General features: G+C 53.7%; 2 protein-coding genes and 1 long non-coding RNA gene across 3 annotated transcripts in view; all 3 read left to right on the top strand.

The window, feature by feature from the left end:
- The first annotated feature begins 8,529 nt into the window (after window positions 1-8,529).
- Window positions 8,530-18,029, top strand: part of LOC116969017 (zinc finger protein 239-like) — a 31,373-nt gene continuing 21,873 nt past the window's right edge. Inside the window, exon 1 of the mRNA XM_033015990.1 lies at window positions 8,530-8,946. Within this exon, the coding sequence (XP_032871881.1) occupies window positions 8,617-8,946 (330 nt within the window). The 5' untranslated portion in view covers window positions 8,530-8,616. The remainder of the gene's footprint in view (window positions 8,947-18,029) is intronic.
- LOC116969057 (zinc finger protein 239-like) lies at window positions 8,953-9,876 on the top strand (the record flags this gene model as incomplete). Its single annotated transcript, XM_033016017.1, has 2 exons — window positions 8,953-9,546; window positions 9,847-9,876. Coding segments are annotated over 2 exons (624 nt in total), but the record flags the coding sequence as incomplete, so codon positions are not given.
- LOC116969056 lies at window positions 10,666-17,956 on the top strand. The gene is made up of 3 exons (XR_004410610.1): window positions 10,666-10,677; window positions 13,586-13,588; window positions 17,673-17,956. It is a non-coding gene; the product is annotated as an uncharacterized LOC116969056 (long non-coding RNA).

Here is an 18,029-nt window from a genome sequence, read left to right as displayed (position 1 = left end):
CTGGTGTCCCAGTTACACCTCCCACAATTCCATACCCTCCTGTCTACATCTTGCAACACAATTGTTATCTCTCCTTTTGATCCAAATCCAATTGCTGCCTTTTTCTGCAGAATTTGATGATGACTTGATTGCTTGTTGGAGGGAGCAACCCCTCACCTCCATTTTCTTTAATAGCCTGGTCGTAGATGTAGCAACAAATCCCATGCATCCCACTTTGACTGGGAAAATCTTGGTTTTCCTGCCATTCTGGGCAGCTTCAGCTGCCTGTTCAGAGTACTTGGTCTTTTTCCTCTCATAAGCTTCTTCAACACCATCATCCCATGGAACTGTCTATTCCACAACGTATGCCAACTTGGCTGTTGTGGACCACAGGACCATGTCAGGCCGGAGTATAATAATGTGTAATAATGTGAATCGCGACCAACACAGGAATCAACCGAGACCGAGAGACTCCTTCGCAGTCGCTGTTAGAGTTATTTATAAAATGGCCCAGACTCTGCACCATCTGAGGGTTTCTGCAAGAGCGGAACCCACATAGGGTATCACGAGGCAGGCAAAGATATTAACACACTTTGTAAAACCGGCAAATCCCACCCAGGAAACATTACAAAAATTGGCCTCTAATGCTGAAACCTGGCCAAAGCAAACACGACAAAGTTTGATTGAACATTGCCTGAAAAATCTAGATGAGGAGAAGCTGGAGCGTGAACCAACTGATCGTGTACAGGAGGCCGGTCGCCAAAGCATTAATCTGGAAGAAGAAACATTTGGGTGATAAATTAAAAATCAGAACCTGACTTCAGAGACCGTCTGGAACAGCGAGGCAGCTTCATGGAGCCACAGCCCCACAGACAGGCCCCGCATCAACGTCCAATGTAGCTGTAGCTGTAGCTGTAGCTGTAGCTGTTTACATCCCACAGATGGAGACACAGAGAGAGAGATGGAGAGACAGAGACAGACAGAGATAGAGAGATAGACTCCGCTCAGCGGCGACATGACTCCGGCCCGGGTCCTCACTCACTCACTCACTCACTCGCGGCTGCCCGTTGCCCGTTGCCCCGGAGACAGAGAGAGAGAGAGAGAGAGACCGAGGGGCCTTAGCCCGGACATGACGTCACGGCCCGGCCGTTGCCCCGCAGGTTGCGGGGCGGCCTCAGCCCGGACATGACGTCACGGCCCGGCCGTTGCCCCGCAGGCAGCGGGGCGGCCTCAGCCCGGAAATGACGTCACGGCCCCGGCCGTTGCCCCGCAGGCTGCCAGGTCGAGCAGCGGGGCGGCCTCAGCCCGGAAATGACGCCTCGGCCAAGATGGAGCCGACCCGCACTGGAAGGTGAGAGAGAACAAGGGGGAGAGGGAGAGGGAGAGGGAGAGGGTGGGGAGGGAGAGATGGAGAAGGGGATAGAGAGAGAAAGAGCGAGGGGGGAAGAGGATAGAGAGGGAGAGAGAGAGAGAGGGAGAGATAGAAACATATAAACATATAAATTAGGTGCAGGAGTAGAGGCCATTCGGCCCTTCGAGCCTGCACCGCCATTCAATATGATCATGGCTGATCATCCAACTCAGTATCCCGTACCTGCCTTCTCTCCATACCCGCTGATCCCTTTAGCCACAAGGGCCACATCTAACTCCCTCTTAAATATAGCCAATGAACTGGCCTCAACTACCTTCTGTGGCAGAGAGTTCCAGAGATTCACCACTCTCTGTGTGAAAAAAGTTATTCTCATCTCGGTTTTAAAGGATGTCCCCCTTATCCTTAAGCTGTGACCCCTTGTCCTGGACTTCCCCAACATCGGGAGCAATCTTCCTGCATCTAGCCTGTCCAACCGCTTAAGAATTTTATAAGTTTCTATAAGATCCCCTCTCAATCTCCTAAATTCTAGAGAGTATAAACCAAGTCTATCCAGTCTTTCTTCATAAGACAGTCCTGACATCCCAGGAATCAGTCTGGTGAACCTTCTCTGTACTACCTCTAGGGCAATAATGTCCTTCCTCAGATTTGGAGACCAAAACTACGCAATACTCCAGGTGTGGTCTCACCAAGACCCTATACAACTGCAGTAGAACCTCCCTGCTCCTATACTCAAATCTTTTTGCTATGAAAGCTAACATACCATTCGCTTTCTTCACTGCCTGCTGCACCTGCATGCCTACTTTCAATGACTGGTGTACCATGACACCCAGGTCTCGCTGCATCTCCCCTTTTCCTAGTCGGCCACCATTTAGATAATAGTCTGCTTTCCTGTTTTTGCCACCAAAATGGATAACCTCACATTTATCCACATTATACTGCGAGAGAACGAGAGAGAGAGGGGGGGGTGGGGGGAGGGGGAGGAGAGAGGGGGGGGGGGGGGGGGGGAGGGTGAGGAGAGAGGGGGGAGGGAGAGAGTGAGGAGGGAGAGAGAGACAGAGAGAGAAAGAGGGAATGAGAGAGAGAGAATGGGGAGAGAGATAGGAGGGGTGGAGAGAAAGAGAATGTGGGGAGGGAGAGAGAGAGAGGAGCAGAATGAGAGATAGAAGGGTGGAGAGAGAAGGGAGTGGGTGAGAGAGAGAGAGAGAGAGAGAGAAGGGGGGAGGGGAGGAGAGAGAGATATCTGAGCGGTGGGAGGCTGAGGGGCAGGAATAAGAGGAGAGGGTCAAAGAGAGAGGAGACAGTCCGGGGGAGGTAGGGGGAGAGAGTCTGGGGGTGGAAAAAGGGTGAAGTGAGTAGCGGGGGGGAAGCAAGGAGCAAAGGGAGGGGGGAGGGATTCAAGGGGGAGTGGGTTTGGAGGGGGATGAATGGGGGGCAGGGAACTGGGGGGGGGGAGAGATAGGGGTCAAATGAGTCAGGTGGGGGTTCACATTGTTTGGGGTGGGGGGGAGGGAGCAAAGGGGGTTAAGGAGCAGGAGGCGGCAGAGGTAAGGGGTGGGGAGCAAAGGGAGGAGGTCACATTGTTTGGGGGTGGGGAGGGTGTTGCAGTTTAGGAAGTCAAACCAGGGCAGTATCTTCTCTGTGAATGGCGGGGCGCTGGGGCAATAGACAATAGGTGCAGGAGTAGGCCATTCTGCCCTTTGAGCCAGCACTGCCATTCCATGTGATCATGGCTGATCATCCCAATTAGTACCCCATTCCTGCCTTCTCCCCATATCCATTGACGACGCGATCTTTGAGAGCCCTATCTAGCTCTCTCTTGAATGTATCCAGAGAACCAGCCTCCACCGCCCTCTGATGCAGAGAATTCCACACTCACAACTCTCTGTGAGAAAAAGTGTTTCCTCATCTTTGTTCCAAAATGGCTTACCCCATATTCTTAAACTGTGGTCCCTGGTTCTGGACTCCCCCAATATCGGAAACATGTTTCCTGCCTCTAGCATGTCCAAACCCTTAACAATCTTATATGTTTCAATAAGATCCCCTCATCCTTCTAAACTCCAGAGTACAATCCCAGCCGCTCCATTCTCTCAGCATATGACAGCCCCGCCATCCCGGGAATTAACCTTGTAGACCTACGCTGCTCTCCCTCAATAGCAAGAATGTCCTTCCTCAAATTAGGGGACCAATACCGTACACAATACTCCAGGTGTGGTCTCACTTGGACACTGTACAACTCTGACCCTTGCGGAATGTGTGGAGCCGAGGGATCTAGAAGTGTGGGTACGAGTTGGGCCGAAGTGCCTCTTTCCAACGCTGTATCACTCTATGACTCTATGACAACGTGCTGGAGTAACTCAGTGGGTCAGGCAGTATCTGTGGAGAAGATAGACACAAAGTGCTGGAGTAACCCAGTGGGTCAGGCAGCATCTGTGGAGAAGATAGACACAAAGTGCTGGAGTAACTCAGCGGGTCAGGCAGCATCTGTGGAGAGAAGCAATGGTTGGCGGTTTGGGTCAACACATTTCATTGGTTTAGTTTAGTTTAGGGATGCAGCGCGGAAACAACAGGTCTTGGGAAACAATGGGAGGGAGAGGAACCTGGAGCAGCAGCTCGATGACCTCCGTCTGGTCAGGGAGAGTGAGGAGGTCATAGAGAGGAGTTACTGAGAGGTGGTCACTACAAGACCACGGGAGCCAGACAAGTGGGTCACAGTTAGGAGGGGCAATGGGCAGAGGCAGGGACTAGAGAGTACCCCAGTGGCTGTACACCTTGGCAATAAGAACTCCTGTTTGAGTACTGTTGGGGGGGACAGCCTACCTGGGGGTAGCGACAGCGGCCGGGCCTCCGGCACAGAGACTGGTCCTGTTGCTCAGAAGGGTAAGGAAAAGAAGAGGAGAGCAGTAGTAAAATGGGATTCTATAGTTAGGGGGTCAGAGAGGCGCAGTCAGGAGACCCGGATGGTAGTTTGGCTCCCTGGTGCCAGGGTCTGGGATGTGTCCTCACGTGTCCAAGATATCCTGAAATGGGAGGGATAGGAGCCCGAGGTCGTGGTACATATAGGTACCAATGACATGGGTAGAAAATGAGAATTTAGGGTGTTAGAAAGAGAGTTAAGGAAAAGGACTGCTAAAGTAACAATTTCAGGATTACTGCCTGTGCCACGCGAAAGTGAGTGTAGGAATGGAACGAGGTGGAGGATAAATGCGTGGCTGAAGGGCTGGTGCAGTGGGCAGGGATTCAAGTTTCTGGATCATTGGGACCTCTTTTGGGGAAGATGTGACCTGTACAAAAAGGACGGGTTGCACTTGAACCCGAAGGGGACCAATATCCTGGTGGGGAGATTTGCAAAGGCTACTGGGGAGACTTTAAACTAGAATGGTTGGGGGGAGGGACGCAGATAGAGAAAGCTAGTAGACAGTGTGTGAGGCAGGAGGCAGAGAAGAGAAGCACTCAGATCCAACATGTACGGGGGAAAGAAGAAAAAGATAATAAACAGAGAATAAGAGGTGTTTAAGAAGGAACTGCAGATGCTAGAAAATCGAAGGTACACAAAAATGCTGGAGAAACTCAGCGGGTGCAGCAGCATTTATGTAGCGAAGGAAATAGGCTACGTTTTGGGCCGAAACCCTTCTTCAGACTGCTGCCCTTGTTGCGAGTGGGGGGATGGGGAGAGAGAGCAGTGTTGCGGGGTATGGAAGAGACCCTGGTGCGAGCCTCATCTATGATGGAGGAGGGACCCCCCTCCCCCCTTCCCTGAAGAATGAGGGCATTTCAGATGCCCTGGTGTGGAACGCCTCATCCTGGGAGCAGATGCGGCGTAGACGGAGGAATTGGGAGTAGGGGATGGAGTTCTTACAGGAAGCAGGGTGGGAAGAAGTGTAGTCCTGATAGCCATGGGAGTCAGTAGGCTTATAGTGGATGTCGGTCAGAAGTCTATCACCTGCGATCGAGATAGTGAGGTCAAGGGATGGTAGGGAAGTGTCGGAAATAGTCCAGGTGTATTTGAGTGCCGGATGGAAGTTGGTGGTGAAGTGGATTAAGTCAGTCAATTGTGTGCGGGTGCAGGAGGTGGCACCAAAGCAGTCGTCGATGTGGCGGAGGTAGAGGTCGGGGATGGGGCCCTGGCATATATTGAACAAGGATTGTTCGACGTACCCGACAAAGAGGCAGGCGTAGCTGGGGCCCATGCGTGTGCCCATAGCTATGCCTTGTATTTGGAGGAAATGGGAGGAGTCAAACGTGAAGTTATTGAGGGTAAGGACCAGCTCCGCTAGGTGGAGGAGAGTGTCAGTGGACGGGTTTAGGTTGCTTCTCTGGTTGATGAAGTACCGGAGGGCTTTGAGACCATCCTGGTGGGGGGGGTGGAAGTGTAGAGTGACTGGATGTCCATGGTGTAGATGAGGGGGTGAGGGCCTACAGAATGGAATGCGTGGGGACGACGGAAAGTGTCTGAGGTGTCTTGAACATAGGTAGGGAGGGATTTAACCAAGGAGGATAGGATGGAGTCGAGGTATGTGGAAATAAGTTCGGTAGGGCACAAACAGGCAGAGACAATGGGTCTACCAGGACAGTCAGGTTTGTGGATTTTGGGGAGAACGTAAAATCGGGCCGTGCGGGGCTGGGGATCGATGAGGTTGGAGGCTCGGTCAGGCAGGGCGTGGGAGTTGATGTAATCGGTGATGGTACTAGAGATGGTGGCCTGGTGCTCGTCAGTGGGGTCATGGTCCAGGGGTAAGTAGGAGGAGGTGTCCGAGAAATGGCGCGTGGCCTCAGCTTTGTAGAGATCGACGCGCCAGACTACCACGGCACCTCCCTTGTCGGCAGGTTTGATAACCCAGTCTGGGTTGTTGCGGAGTGAGTCGATGGCAGTACGTTCAAGGGGGGAGAGATTGGAGTGAGACAGGAGAGTGGAGAACTAGAGGCGGTTGATGTCGCGACGGCAGTTTTGCATAAAGAGTTCTAAAGCTGGAGGGCCGCGAGGGGGGGGGGGGGTTCCACCAGGAGGGGGTGCGTTGGAGACGGGAATATGGATCATCAATGGGGGACGAGGACTCCTTCCCATGGAGAACGCTGTGAAGTGGAGGCGACGGTAGAAGAGCTCCAAGTCGTGGTGGGCGCGGAACTCATTGAGGTGGGGACGGAGGGGGGAAAAGGTAAGACCTCTGCTGAGGATAGACCGTTCGGTGTCGGAAAAGGGGAGGTCAGGGGGGATGGTGAACACCCGGCAGGGATGGGGGTTGGGGCCGGAGGCAGACAGGTGAGTGGACTGGGGACGAGGCGATGTATGGTGGGGGGGGTAGTGGGTGGTCGGGGTGGGGGGGTGAGAGGGCTGTAGTGTAGGTGGGGAAGAGCAGGGGTCACATAGTTAGAGGGGGATGGGGAAGACTTAGTGGAACTGCCACTGAGGTTACCTGTGCTGGGCAGACTGGCACTAGGACCCAGTGGAGTCAAACCCAGGAGAGTGGGAGTTAGCAGCGTGGAGGCTTCAGGCCCAGTGCAGAGTCCAGGCTCCAGGTAAGGCGACGGCTGTGGGCTGCTGGAGGGAGGTGGAGTGGCGAGAGTCGGCGGACCCGATGGTGGGAGTACAGTGACGAGGGTCGGCGGACCCGATATTAGGAGTCCGTGGGTAGTAGAGCGGGATCCGCGGGCGATGCGTGGGAGGTCCCGGTGGGCGGATGGTCGGTGGGGTGGCGCGGAGCGGCCAGCCCGGTAAGGCAACGAGATGAGTAGGGTGCGGTGCAGCGGCCATGTTCGGGGAGCCCCGGTCCGGCGGCCGTGTAGAGTAGGTCCGGTGCGACAGCGATGGTAGATGGGCCGGGTGTGGCTGTGATGCTGGATGGGCCCAGTGCGACGGCGATGTTAGATGGGCCGGGTGTGGCTGTGATGTGCGGCAGGCCCAGTGGGACGGCGATGTCGGATGGGCCCGGTGCGGCGATGAGGTTGGGCGTTCCCGTGGGGGGGGGGGGGGGCGGCGAGGTTCGGCGGTCGCGTTTCTTGGTGGTGGGTTTCTTAAATGAGTGAGCAGAGAAACCGAGGGGAGTAAAATGAGGGTATAAAGGGTAAGAGCGTTGTAAAAACAAGCCTGAAGGCTTTGTGTCTCAATGCAAGGAACATTCGTAATAAGGTGGATGAGTTGAATGTGCAGATAGCTATTAATGATTATGATATAGTTGGGATCACGGAGACATGGCTCCATGGTGACCAAGGCTGGGAGCTGAACATCCATGGATATTCAAGATTAGCCAAAAATTAGCCAAAAAAAGCAGCCTACCAGAGGACTGGGAGAAATTCAGTCCAGCAGAGGAGGACAAAGGGCTTAATTAGGAAAGGGAAAATTGATTATGAAAGAAAACTGGCAGGGAACATAAAAGCTGACTGCAAAAGTTTTTATAGCTATGTGAAGAGAAAGAGATTAGTTAAAACAAATGTAGGCCCCTTGCAGTCAGAAACAGATGGATTGATCATGGGGAACAAGGACATGGCAGACTAATTGAATAACTACTTTGGTTCTATCTTCACTAAGGAAGACTTAAATAATCTGCCGGAAATAGCAGGGAACCGGGGGTCAAATGAGATGGAGGAACTGAGTGAAATCCAGATTTAGGGGGATCTAATAGAAACTTAGAAAATTCTTAAGGGGTTGGACAGGCTAGATGCAGGAAGATTGTTCCCGTTGTTGGGGAAGTCCAGAACAAGGGGTCACAGTTTACGGCTAAAGGGAAAATCTTTTAGGACTGAGATGAGAAAAACATATTTTAGACAGAGAGTGGTGAATCTCTGGAGTTCTCTGCCACAGAATGTAGTTGAGGCCAGTTCATTGGCTATATTTAAGAGGGAGTTAGATGTGGCCCTTGTGGCTAAAGGGATCAGGGGGTATGGAGAGAAGGCAGGTATAGGATACTGAGTTGGATGATCAGCCATGATCATATTGAATGGCGGTGCAGGCTCGAAGGCCTGAATGGCCTACTACTGTGCCTATTTTCTATGTTTTTATGTTTCTATGTCTTTCGGCCCATGGAGTCCGCGCAGAATTATGTAATGGTTTCATCCGCCATAAACACACTCAATATGTGTTAGTAATGTCCTGTTTGCCAGCTTGTTATCCCTTTGTTCCCCTCCTGCAGGGTTTAGGAGCCGTTGCTGTGGATGGAGAGACGACGACATGAGCAGCTATTGACGGTGGCGAGGGTGTAGGTGAGCCCCCTCCTCCTTTTGCTCGGTGTGCGGGCTGAGCTTCGAGGGGCTGAGCATCGTTGGAGGACTACATGACGGGGCGCAACAAGGAGAAGCGTTATGAGTGCGACGTGTGTGGCAAGGCCTGGCAGTGCCCGAGCCAGCTGCAGAGCCACCGGCGGGTGCACACGGGGGAACGTCCCTTCAACTGCTCAGAGTGCGACAAGTGTTTCAAGACGGCGAATGTCCTAGAGGCCCACCGGCGGGTTCACACGGGCGAGAAGCCCTATGGCTGCTCCACATGCGGAAAGAGTTTTCCCCAGTTGTCGGGGCTGCGGGAGCACCAGTGGGTGCACAGCAGTGAGCGGCCCTTCAACTGCTCCGACTGCGGCAAAGGCTTCAAGTCGCCCAAGGAATTGAAGGTGCACAGGCGGCTGCATACCGGTGAGCGTCCCTTCACCTGCAGCGACTGCGGCATAGGCTTCACCCGCTCCAGCAGCCTGCTGAAGCACCAACGCACCCACACCGGCGAGCGCCCCTACACCTGTGCCCAATGCGGCAAGGGCTTCACTCAGTCCAGCAGCCTGATGCAGCACCAGCGCATCCACACTGGCGAGCGCCCTTACACCTGTGCACAGTGCGGCAAGTGCTTCTCCCAATCCAGCAACCTGCTGAAGCACCAGCTAATCCACACTGGCGAGCGTCCTTACACCTGTGCCCAGTGCGGCAAGGGCTTCACCCAATCGTGCAGCCTGCTGAAGCACCAGCGCACCCACACCGGCGACCGCCCCTACACCTGCACTCAGTGTGGCAAGGGCTTCGTCCAATCCAGCCACCTGCTGGTGCACCAGCGCACCCACACTGGCGAGCGCCCCCACACCTGTGCCCGGTGCGGCAAGGGCTTCACCCACTCCAGCAACCTGCTGAAGCACCAGCGCACCCACACTGGCGAGCGCCCCCACACCTGTGCCCGGTGCGGCAAGGGCTTCATCTGCTCCACCCAACTGCTGTCCCACCAGCGGGTGCACGCCGGCGTCCGTCCCATCCCCAGCCCGGTGTGTGGAGAGCGCATTGCCATGGCCTCCCACGCCCTGTCTCACCAGCACTTGCACACCAGTGGCCAGCCCTACGACTGCCCGTACTGCGGTGAGGCGTTTGACAGCTCGCGGGGTTTGCGGCAGCACCGGCGGGCCCACGCCGGCGAGCAGCTGCCCCCACTGTGACAAGAGAGCATGGGGGCTGCGGTAGCACCAGCGGATACATACCAGAGAGAGACCCTTTGTGTGCGCTGAGTGTGTCAAGGGTTTCACCCGCATGTCAAGCTGTGGCAGCACCGGCGTAAACAACGGTGAGTGTCCCATCCCCTGCCCGTCCTGTGGTAAGGGCTTCATCCGCCTTGACCACCTGCTGGAGCACCGGCGAGTCCACACTGGCCAGAGTCCTTTCACTCTGCCTACTCTGTGACAAGGCCTTTGCCCGCTCCTCCAGCCTGCTGGCACACCGCCACGTGGATAGGCGCTGTTTAGGTCGACACAAAATGCTGGAATGAATGGGTAATGTTTCTGGTCGAGACCCTCTTCAGTCTCGACCCGAAATGTCACCCAGTCCTTCTCTCCAGTGGTGCTGCTTGTCCCACTGATTTACTCCAGCATTTTGTATCCTTTTTTGTAAACCAGCATCTGCAGTTCCTAGTTTTTAAACCATTCTGGTTAACCATCTCTGCACCTCCCCCAAAGCCTCCACATCAGTCCTGTAATGGAGTGACCAGAACTGTATGCAATACTCCAAATGCTACCTGACCAATGTCCCTTAAAGCTGCACATATACATTCCTCTCTCCTTATCTCACATCCTTTTATCCTCTTATTCCTCCTCGCCTCTGCACTTACTTCACTCATCTGCCGATCACCCCCTCATCTGTTAACATAGAGTCAGCCTGAAGAAGGGTCCTGACCCGAAAGGTCACCTATCCATGTTCTCCACAGATGCTGCCTGACCCGCCAAGTTACTCTAGCACTGTGTGAAATGTCACCTATCCATGTTCTCCAGAAATGCTGCCTGACCTGCCGAGTTACTCTAGCACTGTGTGAAATGTCACCTATCCATGTTCTCCAGAGATGCTGCCTGACCTGCTGAGTTACTGCAGCACTTTGTGTTAGAGTCATAGAGTGATACAGTGTGGAAACAGGACCTTCGGCACAACATGCCCACACCAACCAACATGTCCCGGCTACACTAGTCCCATCCGCCAGCATTTGGTCCATATCCCACCAAACTTGGCCTAACTGTGTACCTGTCTATAACTGTTTCTTAAACGATGGGATAGTCCCAGCCTCGACTACCTCCACCGGCAGCTTGTTCCATACACCCACCACCCTCCGTTGTAAAGTTACCCCTCAGATTCCTGTTAAATCTTTTCCCCTTCTCCTTGAACTGATGTCCTCTGGTCCTCGATTCCCTCACTCTGGGCAAGAGATTTTGTGCATCGAACTAAATTGTGTTCTATGCAAGATTCCAGCATCTGCGGTTTCTTGTGTCTCCCTCACCTATGTCAACCTATCACTTCTACAGAAGGGTCTCAACCTGAAACATCACCCATTCCTTCTCTCTAGAGATGCTGCCTGTCCTGCTGAGTTACTCCAGCATTTTGTATCTACCTATCACTTGCAAGGCTTTGTCCAGCCTCCATCTCCCTTTTCCAGCTTCCTCCCCCCCACCCTCTCCAATCAGTCTGAAGAAGGGTCCCGATTCAAAATGTGGTCTGTCCATTCCCTCTAAAGCTGTGGAGGAAGTCAGTGGGTCTGTAGAGGGAAGGGAATCTAAGGCGACCACACCAAGCAATCTGAAGAAGGGTCCTGAACTAGAATGTTGCCTGTCCATGCTCTCCAGAGGTGCAAATTACTCCAGGAGATTGTGTCTGTTTTTGTAAACCAGCATCTGCAGTTCCTTGTATCTAGCCTAGGCGTGCATTTCACCGTGCACTTGCGCTCGGTCCACCAAGGCCTGCTGGATCTTCCGGTTGCAAACTATTTTAACTCCCCTTCCCACTCGCACACTGGTCTTTCTGTCCTGGCCCTCCTCCATTGCCAGAGGGAGGTGACACGCAAATTGGAGGGACAGCACCTCATAGCTTGCAACCCAATGTCTTGTCTTCTTCTCGCTGGCGAAAGGCGTCAGGATTAATCCGTAGTCACCGCTTCCCGTATTTCAAGTATGTTTTAAAAGTATGTTTTAGTGTTTCTGGGTTTGTTTTACATGGGGGGGGGGGGGGAGTGGGAATTGGGGGGAACTTTTTTTTTACTCGACGGAGATGCGATTTTTCTCCTTTGCCGAAGTTCCCCCGTGAGGAGCTCCAACCTCGGGGCCTGTGGACTTTAACAACGTGAAGCCCGCGGTCTCCGGTAAGAAGAGGCCGACTCGGGAGCTCCATGCTGCGAAGTGTTCCAATCCTTCCCGCGCCGGAGTTTCCGTCATCCCGACGCAAGGGCTTCGGACATCGGACCGTCGGCAGCGGCGACTGCGGAGGGTTCAACAGCCCCGACCACGGGTGAACAAACGAGGAAGATGATTGAACTTTATTCCCTTCCATCACAGTGAGGAATGTGGATTCCGCTGCGGTGGTTGTTTCTGTTAAATTGTATTTTATGTGGCTGCGTGTCTTGTTGCTTTTTACTTAGTATGGCTGTATGGTAGCTCAAATATAACTGTTCCTTAATTGGTGCATGTGACAATAAATTTGAACGATAAGCTTTCCTCTATATCTGTATCTATCACCATAATTATAAAACTCTGATCTTGGATGTGTGTGTGTGTGTTTATTTATTTGTTTGTGTGTTGTTACATTACTCGAAAAAAAACACATGCTAGTGACCACCTCTCCCCCCCCTCTCTTCCTCCCCTCTCTCTGTGTCTGCCCCTTCTCTCTCTCTGCCCTCCGACCTCCTCCCTCTCCCTGTCTAGACGCGCCTGCGAGTTGGGGGGGGGGGGGGGGGGGGGCTCTCTTCCTCCCCCCAGCCTAAAACCCCTCCCCCACCCTCCTCTCTCTCCCCCCTGCCTCTCAGTTGGGCTCTCTCTTCATCCCCCCTCAATCCACCCCTCCCTCTCCTCCCCCCCCCCCCTCACTCCACTCCTCCCTCTCTCTCCGCCCCTCTCTCTCTCTTGGCCACTCTCTCTGCCACTGTCTCTGTCTCTGCCTTCTCTCTCAACCCCCCCCCCCCCCCCCCACCTCTCCCTCTCTAGACGCGCCTGCGAGTTGGGTGTATGCATGAGTGGATAGGACGGGGATCGGGCAATAGGAGCTAATAAATAATATTAATATAATATCAAGGGGGGGGGGGTTTAGTGTGTGTGTGAGGGCGTTTAGTATGTGTGTGTGCGTGGGGGGTCGGTTAGTGTGTGTGGGGGTGGGTTAGTGAGTATGTATGTGTGTGGGGGGGTTAGTGTGTGTGGGGGGGGGTCAATGTGTGTGTGGGGGGGGGGGTTAGTGTGTTTGTATGTGTGTGTGTGGGGGGGGGGGTGTTACTATGTATGTGCGTGGGGGCGTCAGTGTGTGTGGGGGGGGGGGTTAGTGCGTGTGTGGGTGGGTTAGTGTGCGTGTGGAGGGGTTAGTGTGTGGGGTTAGTGTGTGTGGGTCTAGTGTGTGTGTGGGGGGGTTCGTGTGTGGGGGGGTGGGTTAGTGTGTGGGGGGTAAGTGTGTTGGTGTGGGGGGCTTAGTGTGTATGTGTGGGGGGAGGTAGTATGTATGTGTGTGGGGGGGAGGTTAGTGTGTGTGGGGGGGTTAGTGTGTGGTGGGTTTGTGTGGGGAGTTAGTGTGTGGGGGGTTAGTGTGTGTGGGGGGGTTAGTGAGTGTGTGGGGTGGGGGGTAGTGTGTGAGGGGGTAGTGTGTGGAGGGTTAGTGTGTGGGGGGGGGTTCGTGTGTGTGTGTGGGGGTTAGTGTGTGTGGGGGGGGGGGGGGGGTTAGTGTGTGTGTGTGGGGGGGGTTAGTGTGTTTGTGTGGGGGGGTTAGTGTGTGTGTGGGGGGGTTAGTGTGTGTGGGAGGGTTAGTGTGTGTGTGTGGGGTTAGGGTGTGTGTGCGGGGTCAGTGTGCGTGGGGGGTGTTAGTGTGTGGGAGGGTTAGTGTGTTTGTGTGGGGGTTAGTGTGTGTGTGGGAGGGTTAGTGTGTTTGGGGGGGTTAGTGTGTGTGGGGGGGGGGCTAGTGTGTGTGGCAGAGGGGCAGTGTGTTTGTGTGGCGGGGAGGGTTAGTGTGTGTGTGTGTGTGGGGGGGGGGGTTAGTGAGTGTCAGCCCGGTAAGACAACGAGATGAGTAGGGTGCGGTGCAGCGGCCATGTTCGGGGAGCCCCGGTCTGGCGGCCAAGTTGAGTAGGTCCGGACCGGCGCTGTTGTTAGATGGGCCGGGTGCGATGGCGATATTAGGCGGGCCCAGTGCGACGGCGATGTTCAATGGGCCCGGTGTGACGGCGATGTTAGATGGGCCGGGTGCGACGACGATGCTGAATGTGTCCAGTGGGACGGCGATGTTAGGTGGGCCGGGTGTGGCTGTGATGTGCGGCAGGCCCAGTGGGACGGCGATGTCGGATGGGCCCGGTGCGGCGATGAGGTTAGGCGGTCCCGGGGGGGCGGCGAGGTTCGGCGGTCGCGTTTCTTGGTGGTGGGTTTCTTAAATGAGTGAGTAGAGAAACAGAGGGGAGTAAAATGAGGGTAGAAGCAATAGGTAGCAAGGTGAAAAGTAAAATTGGCAGGCAGACAAAAGCAGGGCAAAAAATCAAAAAGTGCCACACTTCAACATAATTGTATAAGGGGTAAGAGTGTTGTAAAAACAAGCCTGAAGGCTTTGTGTCTCAATGCAAGGATCATTCGTAATAAGGTGGATGCGTTGAATGTATAGATAGCTATTAATGACTATGATATAGTTGGGATCACGGAGACATGGCTCCAGGGTGACCAAGGCTGGAAGCTGAACATCCAGAGATATTCAATATTCTGGAGGGATAGGCAGAATAGAAAAGGAGGTGGGGTAGCGTTGCTGGTTAGAGAGGAGATTAACGCAATAGAAAGGAAGGACATTAGCTTGGAGGATGTGGAATCGATATGGGTAGAGCTGCGAAACACTAAGGGGCAGAAAACGCTAGTGGGAGTTGTGTACAGGCCACCTAACAGTAGTAGTGGAGTTGGGGATGGCATCTAACAGGAAATTAGAAATGCGTGCAACAAAGGTAAAGCAGTTATAATGGGTGACTTCAATCTACATATAGATTGGGTGAATCAAATTGGCAGGGGTGCTGAGGAAGAGGATTTCTTGGAATGTATGCGGGATAGTTTTCTAAACCAACATGTAGAGGAACCAACGAGAGAGCAGGCTATTCTAGACTGGGTATTGAGTAATGAGGAAGGGTTAGTTAGCAGTCTTGTTCTGCGTGGCCCCTTGGGCAAGAGTGACCATAATATGGTTGAGTTCTTCATTAGGATGGAGAGTAACATAATTAATTCAGAAACAAGGGTTCTGAACTTAAAGAAAGGTAACTGAAGGTATGAGACGTGAATTGGCCAAGATAGACTGGCAATTGATTCTTAAAGGGTTGACAGTGGATATGCAATGGAAGGCATTTAAAGGCTGCATGGATGAACTACAACAATTGTTCATCCCAGTTTGGCGAAAGAATAAATCAGGGAAGGTAGTGCACCGTGGATAACAAGGGAAATCAGGAATAGTAACAAAACAAAAGATGAAGCATGCAAATTAACCAGAAAAAGCAGCCTACCAAAGGACTGGGAGAAATTCAGTCCAGCAGAGGAGGACAAAGGGTTTAATTAGGAAAGGGAAAATAGATTATGAAAGAAAACTGGTAGGGAACATAAAAAACTGACTGCAAACGTGTTTATAGATATGTGAAGAGAAAAAGATTAGTTCATACAAATGTAGGCCCCTTGCAGTCAGAAACAGGTGAATTGATCATGGGGAACAAGGACATGGCACTCGGTGTGCGGGCTGAGCTTCGAGGGGCTGAGCTTCGATGGAGGACTACATGACGGGGCACAACAAGGAGAAGCGTTATGAGTGCGACGTGTGGCAAGGCCTGGCAGTGCCCGAGCCAGCTGCAGAGCCACCGGCGGGTGCACATGGGAGAACGTCCCTACAACTGCTCAGAGTGCGACAAGAGTTTCAAGACGGCGAATGTCCTAGAGGCCCACGGGCGGGTTCACACGGGCGAGAAACCCTATGGCTGCTCCACTTGCGGAAAGAGTTTTCCCCAGTTGTCGGGGCTGCGGGAGCACCAGCGGGTGCACAGCAGTGAGCGGCCCTTCAACTGCTCCGACTGCGGCAAAGGCTTCAAGTTGTCCAAGGACCTGAAGGTGCACAGGCGGCTGCATACCGGGGAGCGTCCCATCACCTGCAGCGACTGCGGCATAGGCTTCACCCGCTCCTGCAGCCAGCTGAAGCACCAGCGCACCCACACCGGCGAACGCCCCTACACCTGCACCCCGTGTGGCAAGGGCTTCACCCAATCCAGCCACCTGCTGGTGCACCAGCGCACCCACACTGGCGAGCGCCCCCACACCTGTGCCCGGTGCGGCAAGGGCTTCATCTGCTCCAGCCAGCTGCTGTCCCACCAGCGGGTGCACGCCGGGGTCCGTCCCATCCCCAGCCCGGTGTGTGGAGAGCGCTTTGCCATGGTCTCGCAAGCCCTGTCTCACCAGCACTTGCACACCAGTAGCCAGCCCTACGACTGCCCGTACTGTGGCGAGTCGTTTGACAGCTCGCGGGGTTTGCGGCAGCACCGGCGGGCCCACGCCGGCGAGCAGCTGCTCCCACTGTGACAAGAGAGCATGGGGGGTGCGGGAGCACCAGCGGATACACACCAGAGAGAGACCCTTTGTGTGCGCTGAGTGTGGCAAGGGCTTCACCCGCATGTCAAGCCTGTGGCAGCACCGGCGTACCCACAGCGGTGAGCATCCCTCCCCCTGCCCATCCTGTTGTAAGGGCTGCACCCGCCTTGACCACCTGCTGGAGCACCGGCGAGTCCACACTGGCCAGGGTCCTTTCACTCTGCCCACTCTGTGACAAGGCCTTTGCCCGCTCCTCCAGCCTGCTGGCACACCGCCACGTGGATAGGCTCTGTTTAGGTCGACACAAAATGCTGGAAGGAATGGGTAATGTTTCTGGTCGAGGCCCTCTTCAGTCTCGACCCGAAATGTCACCCAGTCCTTCTCTCCACAGATGCTGACTGTCCTGCTGATTTACTCCAGCATTTTGTGACCTTTTTTTGTAAACCAGCATCTGCAGTTCCTTGTTTTTAAACCAATCTGGTTAACCATCTCTGCACCTTCCCCAAAGCCTCCACATCAGTCCTGTAATGGAGTGACCAGAATTGTATGCAATACTCCAAATGCTACCTGACCAATGTCCCTTAAAGCTGCACATATACATTCCTCTCTCCTTATCTCACATCTTTTATCCTCATATTTCTCCTCGCCTCAGCACTTACTTCACTCATCTGCCGATCACCCCCTCATCTGTTAACATAGAGTCAGTCTGAAGAAGGGTCCTGACCCGAAAGGTCACATATCCATGTTCTCCACAGATGCTGCCTGACCCGCCGAGTTACTCTAGCACTGTGTGAAATGTCACCTATCCATGTTCCCCACAGATGCTGCCTGACCTGCCGAGTTACTGCAGCACTCTGTGAAACGTCACCTATCCATGTTCTCCACAGATGCTGCCTGTCTGTGAAATGTCACCTATCCATGTTCTCCAGAGATGCTGCCTGACCTGCTGAGTTACGGCAGCACTTTGTATTAGAGTCATAGAGTGATACAGTGTGGAAACAGGACCTTCGGCCCAACATGCCCACACCAACCAACATGTCCCGGCTACACTAGTCCCACCTGCCAGCATTTGGTCTATATCGTTCCAAACTTGGCCTAACTATGTACCTGTCTATAACTGTTTCTTAAACGATGGGATAGTCCCAGCCTCGACTACCTCCACCGGCAGCTTGTTCCATACACCCACCACCCTCTGTTGAAAAGTTACCCCTCAGATTACTGTTAAATCTTTTCCCCTTCACCTTGAACTGATGTCCTCTGGTCCTCGATTCCCTCACTCTGGGCAAGCGATTCTGTGCATTTAACTAAATTGTGTTCTATGCAAGATTCCAGCATCTGCAATTTCTTGTGTCTCCCTCGCCTATGTCAACCTATCACTTCTACAGAAGGGTCTCAACCTGAAACATCACCCATTCCTTCTCTCCAGAGATGCTGCCTATCCTGCTGAGTTACTCCAGCATTTTGTAGCCACCTATCACTTGCAAGGCTTTGTCCAGCCTCCATCTCCCTTTTCCAGCGTCCTCCTCCCACCCTCTCCAATCAGTCTGAAGAAGGGTCCTGACTCAAAATGTGGTCTTTCCATTCCCTCTAAAGCAGTGGAGGAACTCAGTGAGTCTGTAGAGGGAAGGGAATCTAAGGCGACCACTCTAAGCAATCTGAAGAAGGGTCCTGACCTAGAATGT

Source organism: Amblyraja radiata (genome assembly GCF_010909765.2).
Source record: "Amblyraja radiata isolate CabotCenter1 chromosome 42 unlocalized genomic scaffold, sAmbRad1.1.pri SUPER_42_unloc_2, whole genome shotgun sequence".
Taxonomy (NCBI): Eukaryota; Metazoa; Chordata; class Chondrichthyes; order Rajiformes; family Rajidae; genus Amblyraja; species Amblyraja radiata.
This window is presented reverse-complemented; position numbering and strand designations above follow the sequence as displayed.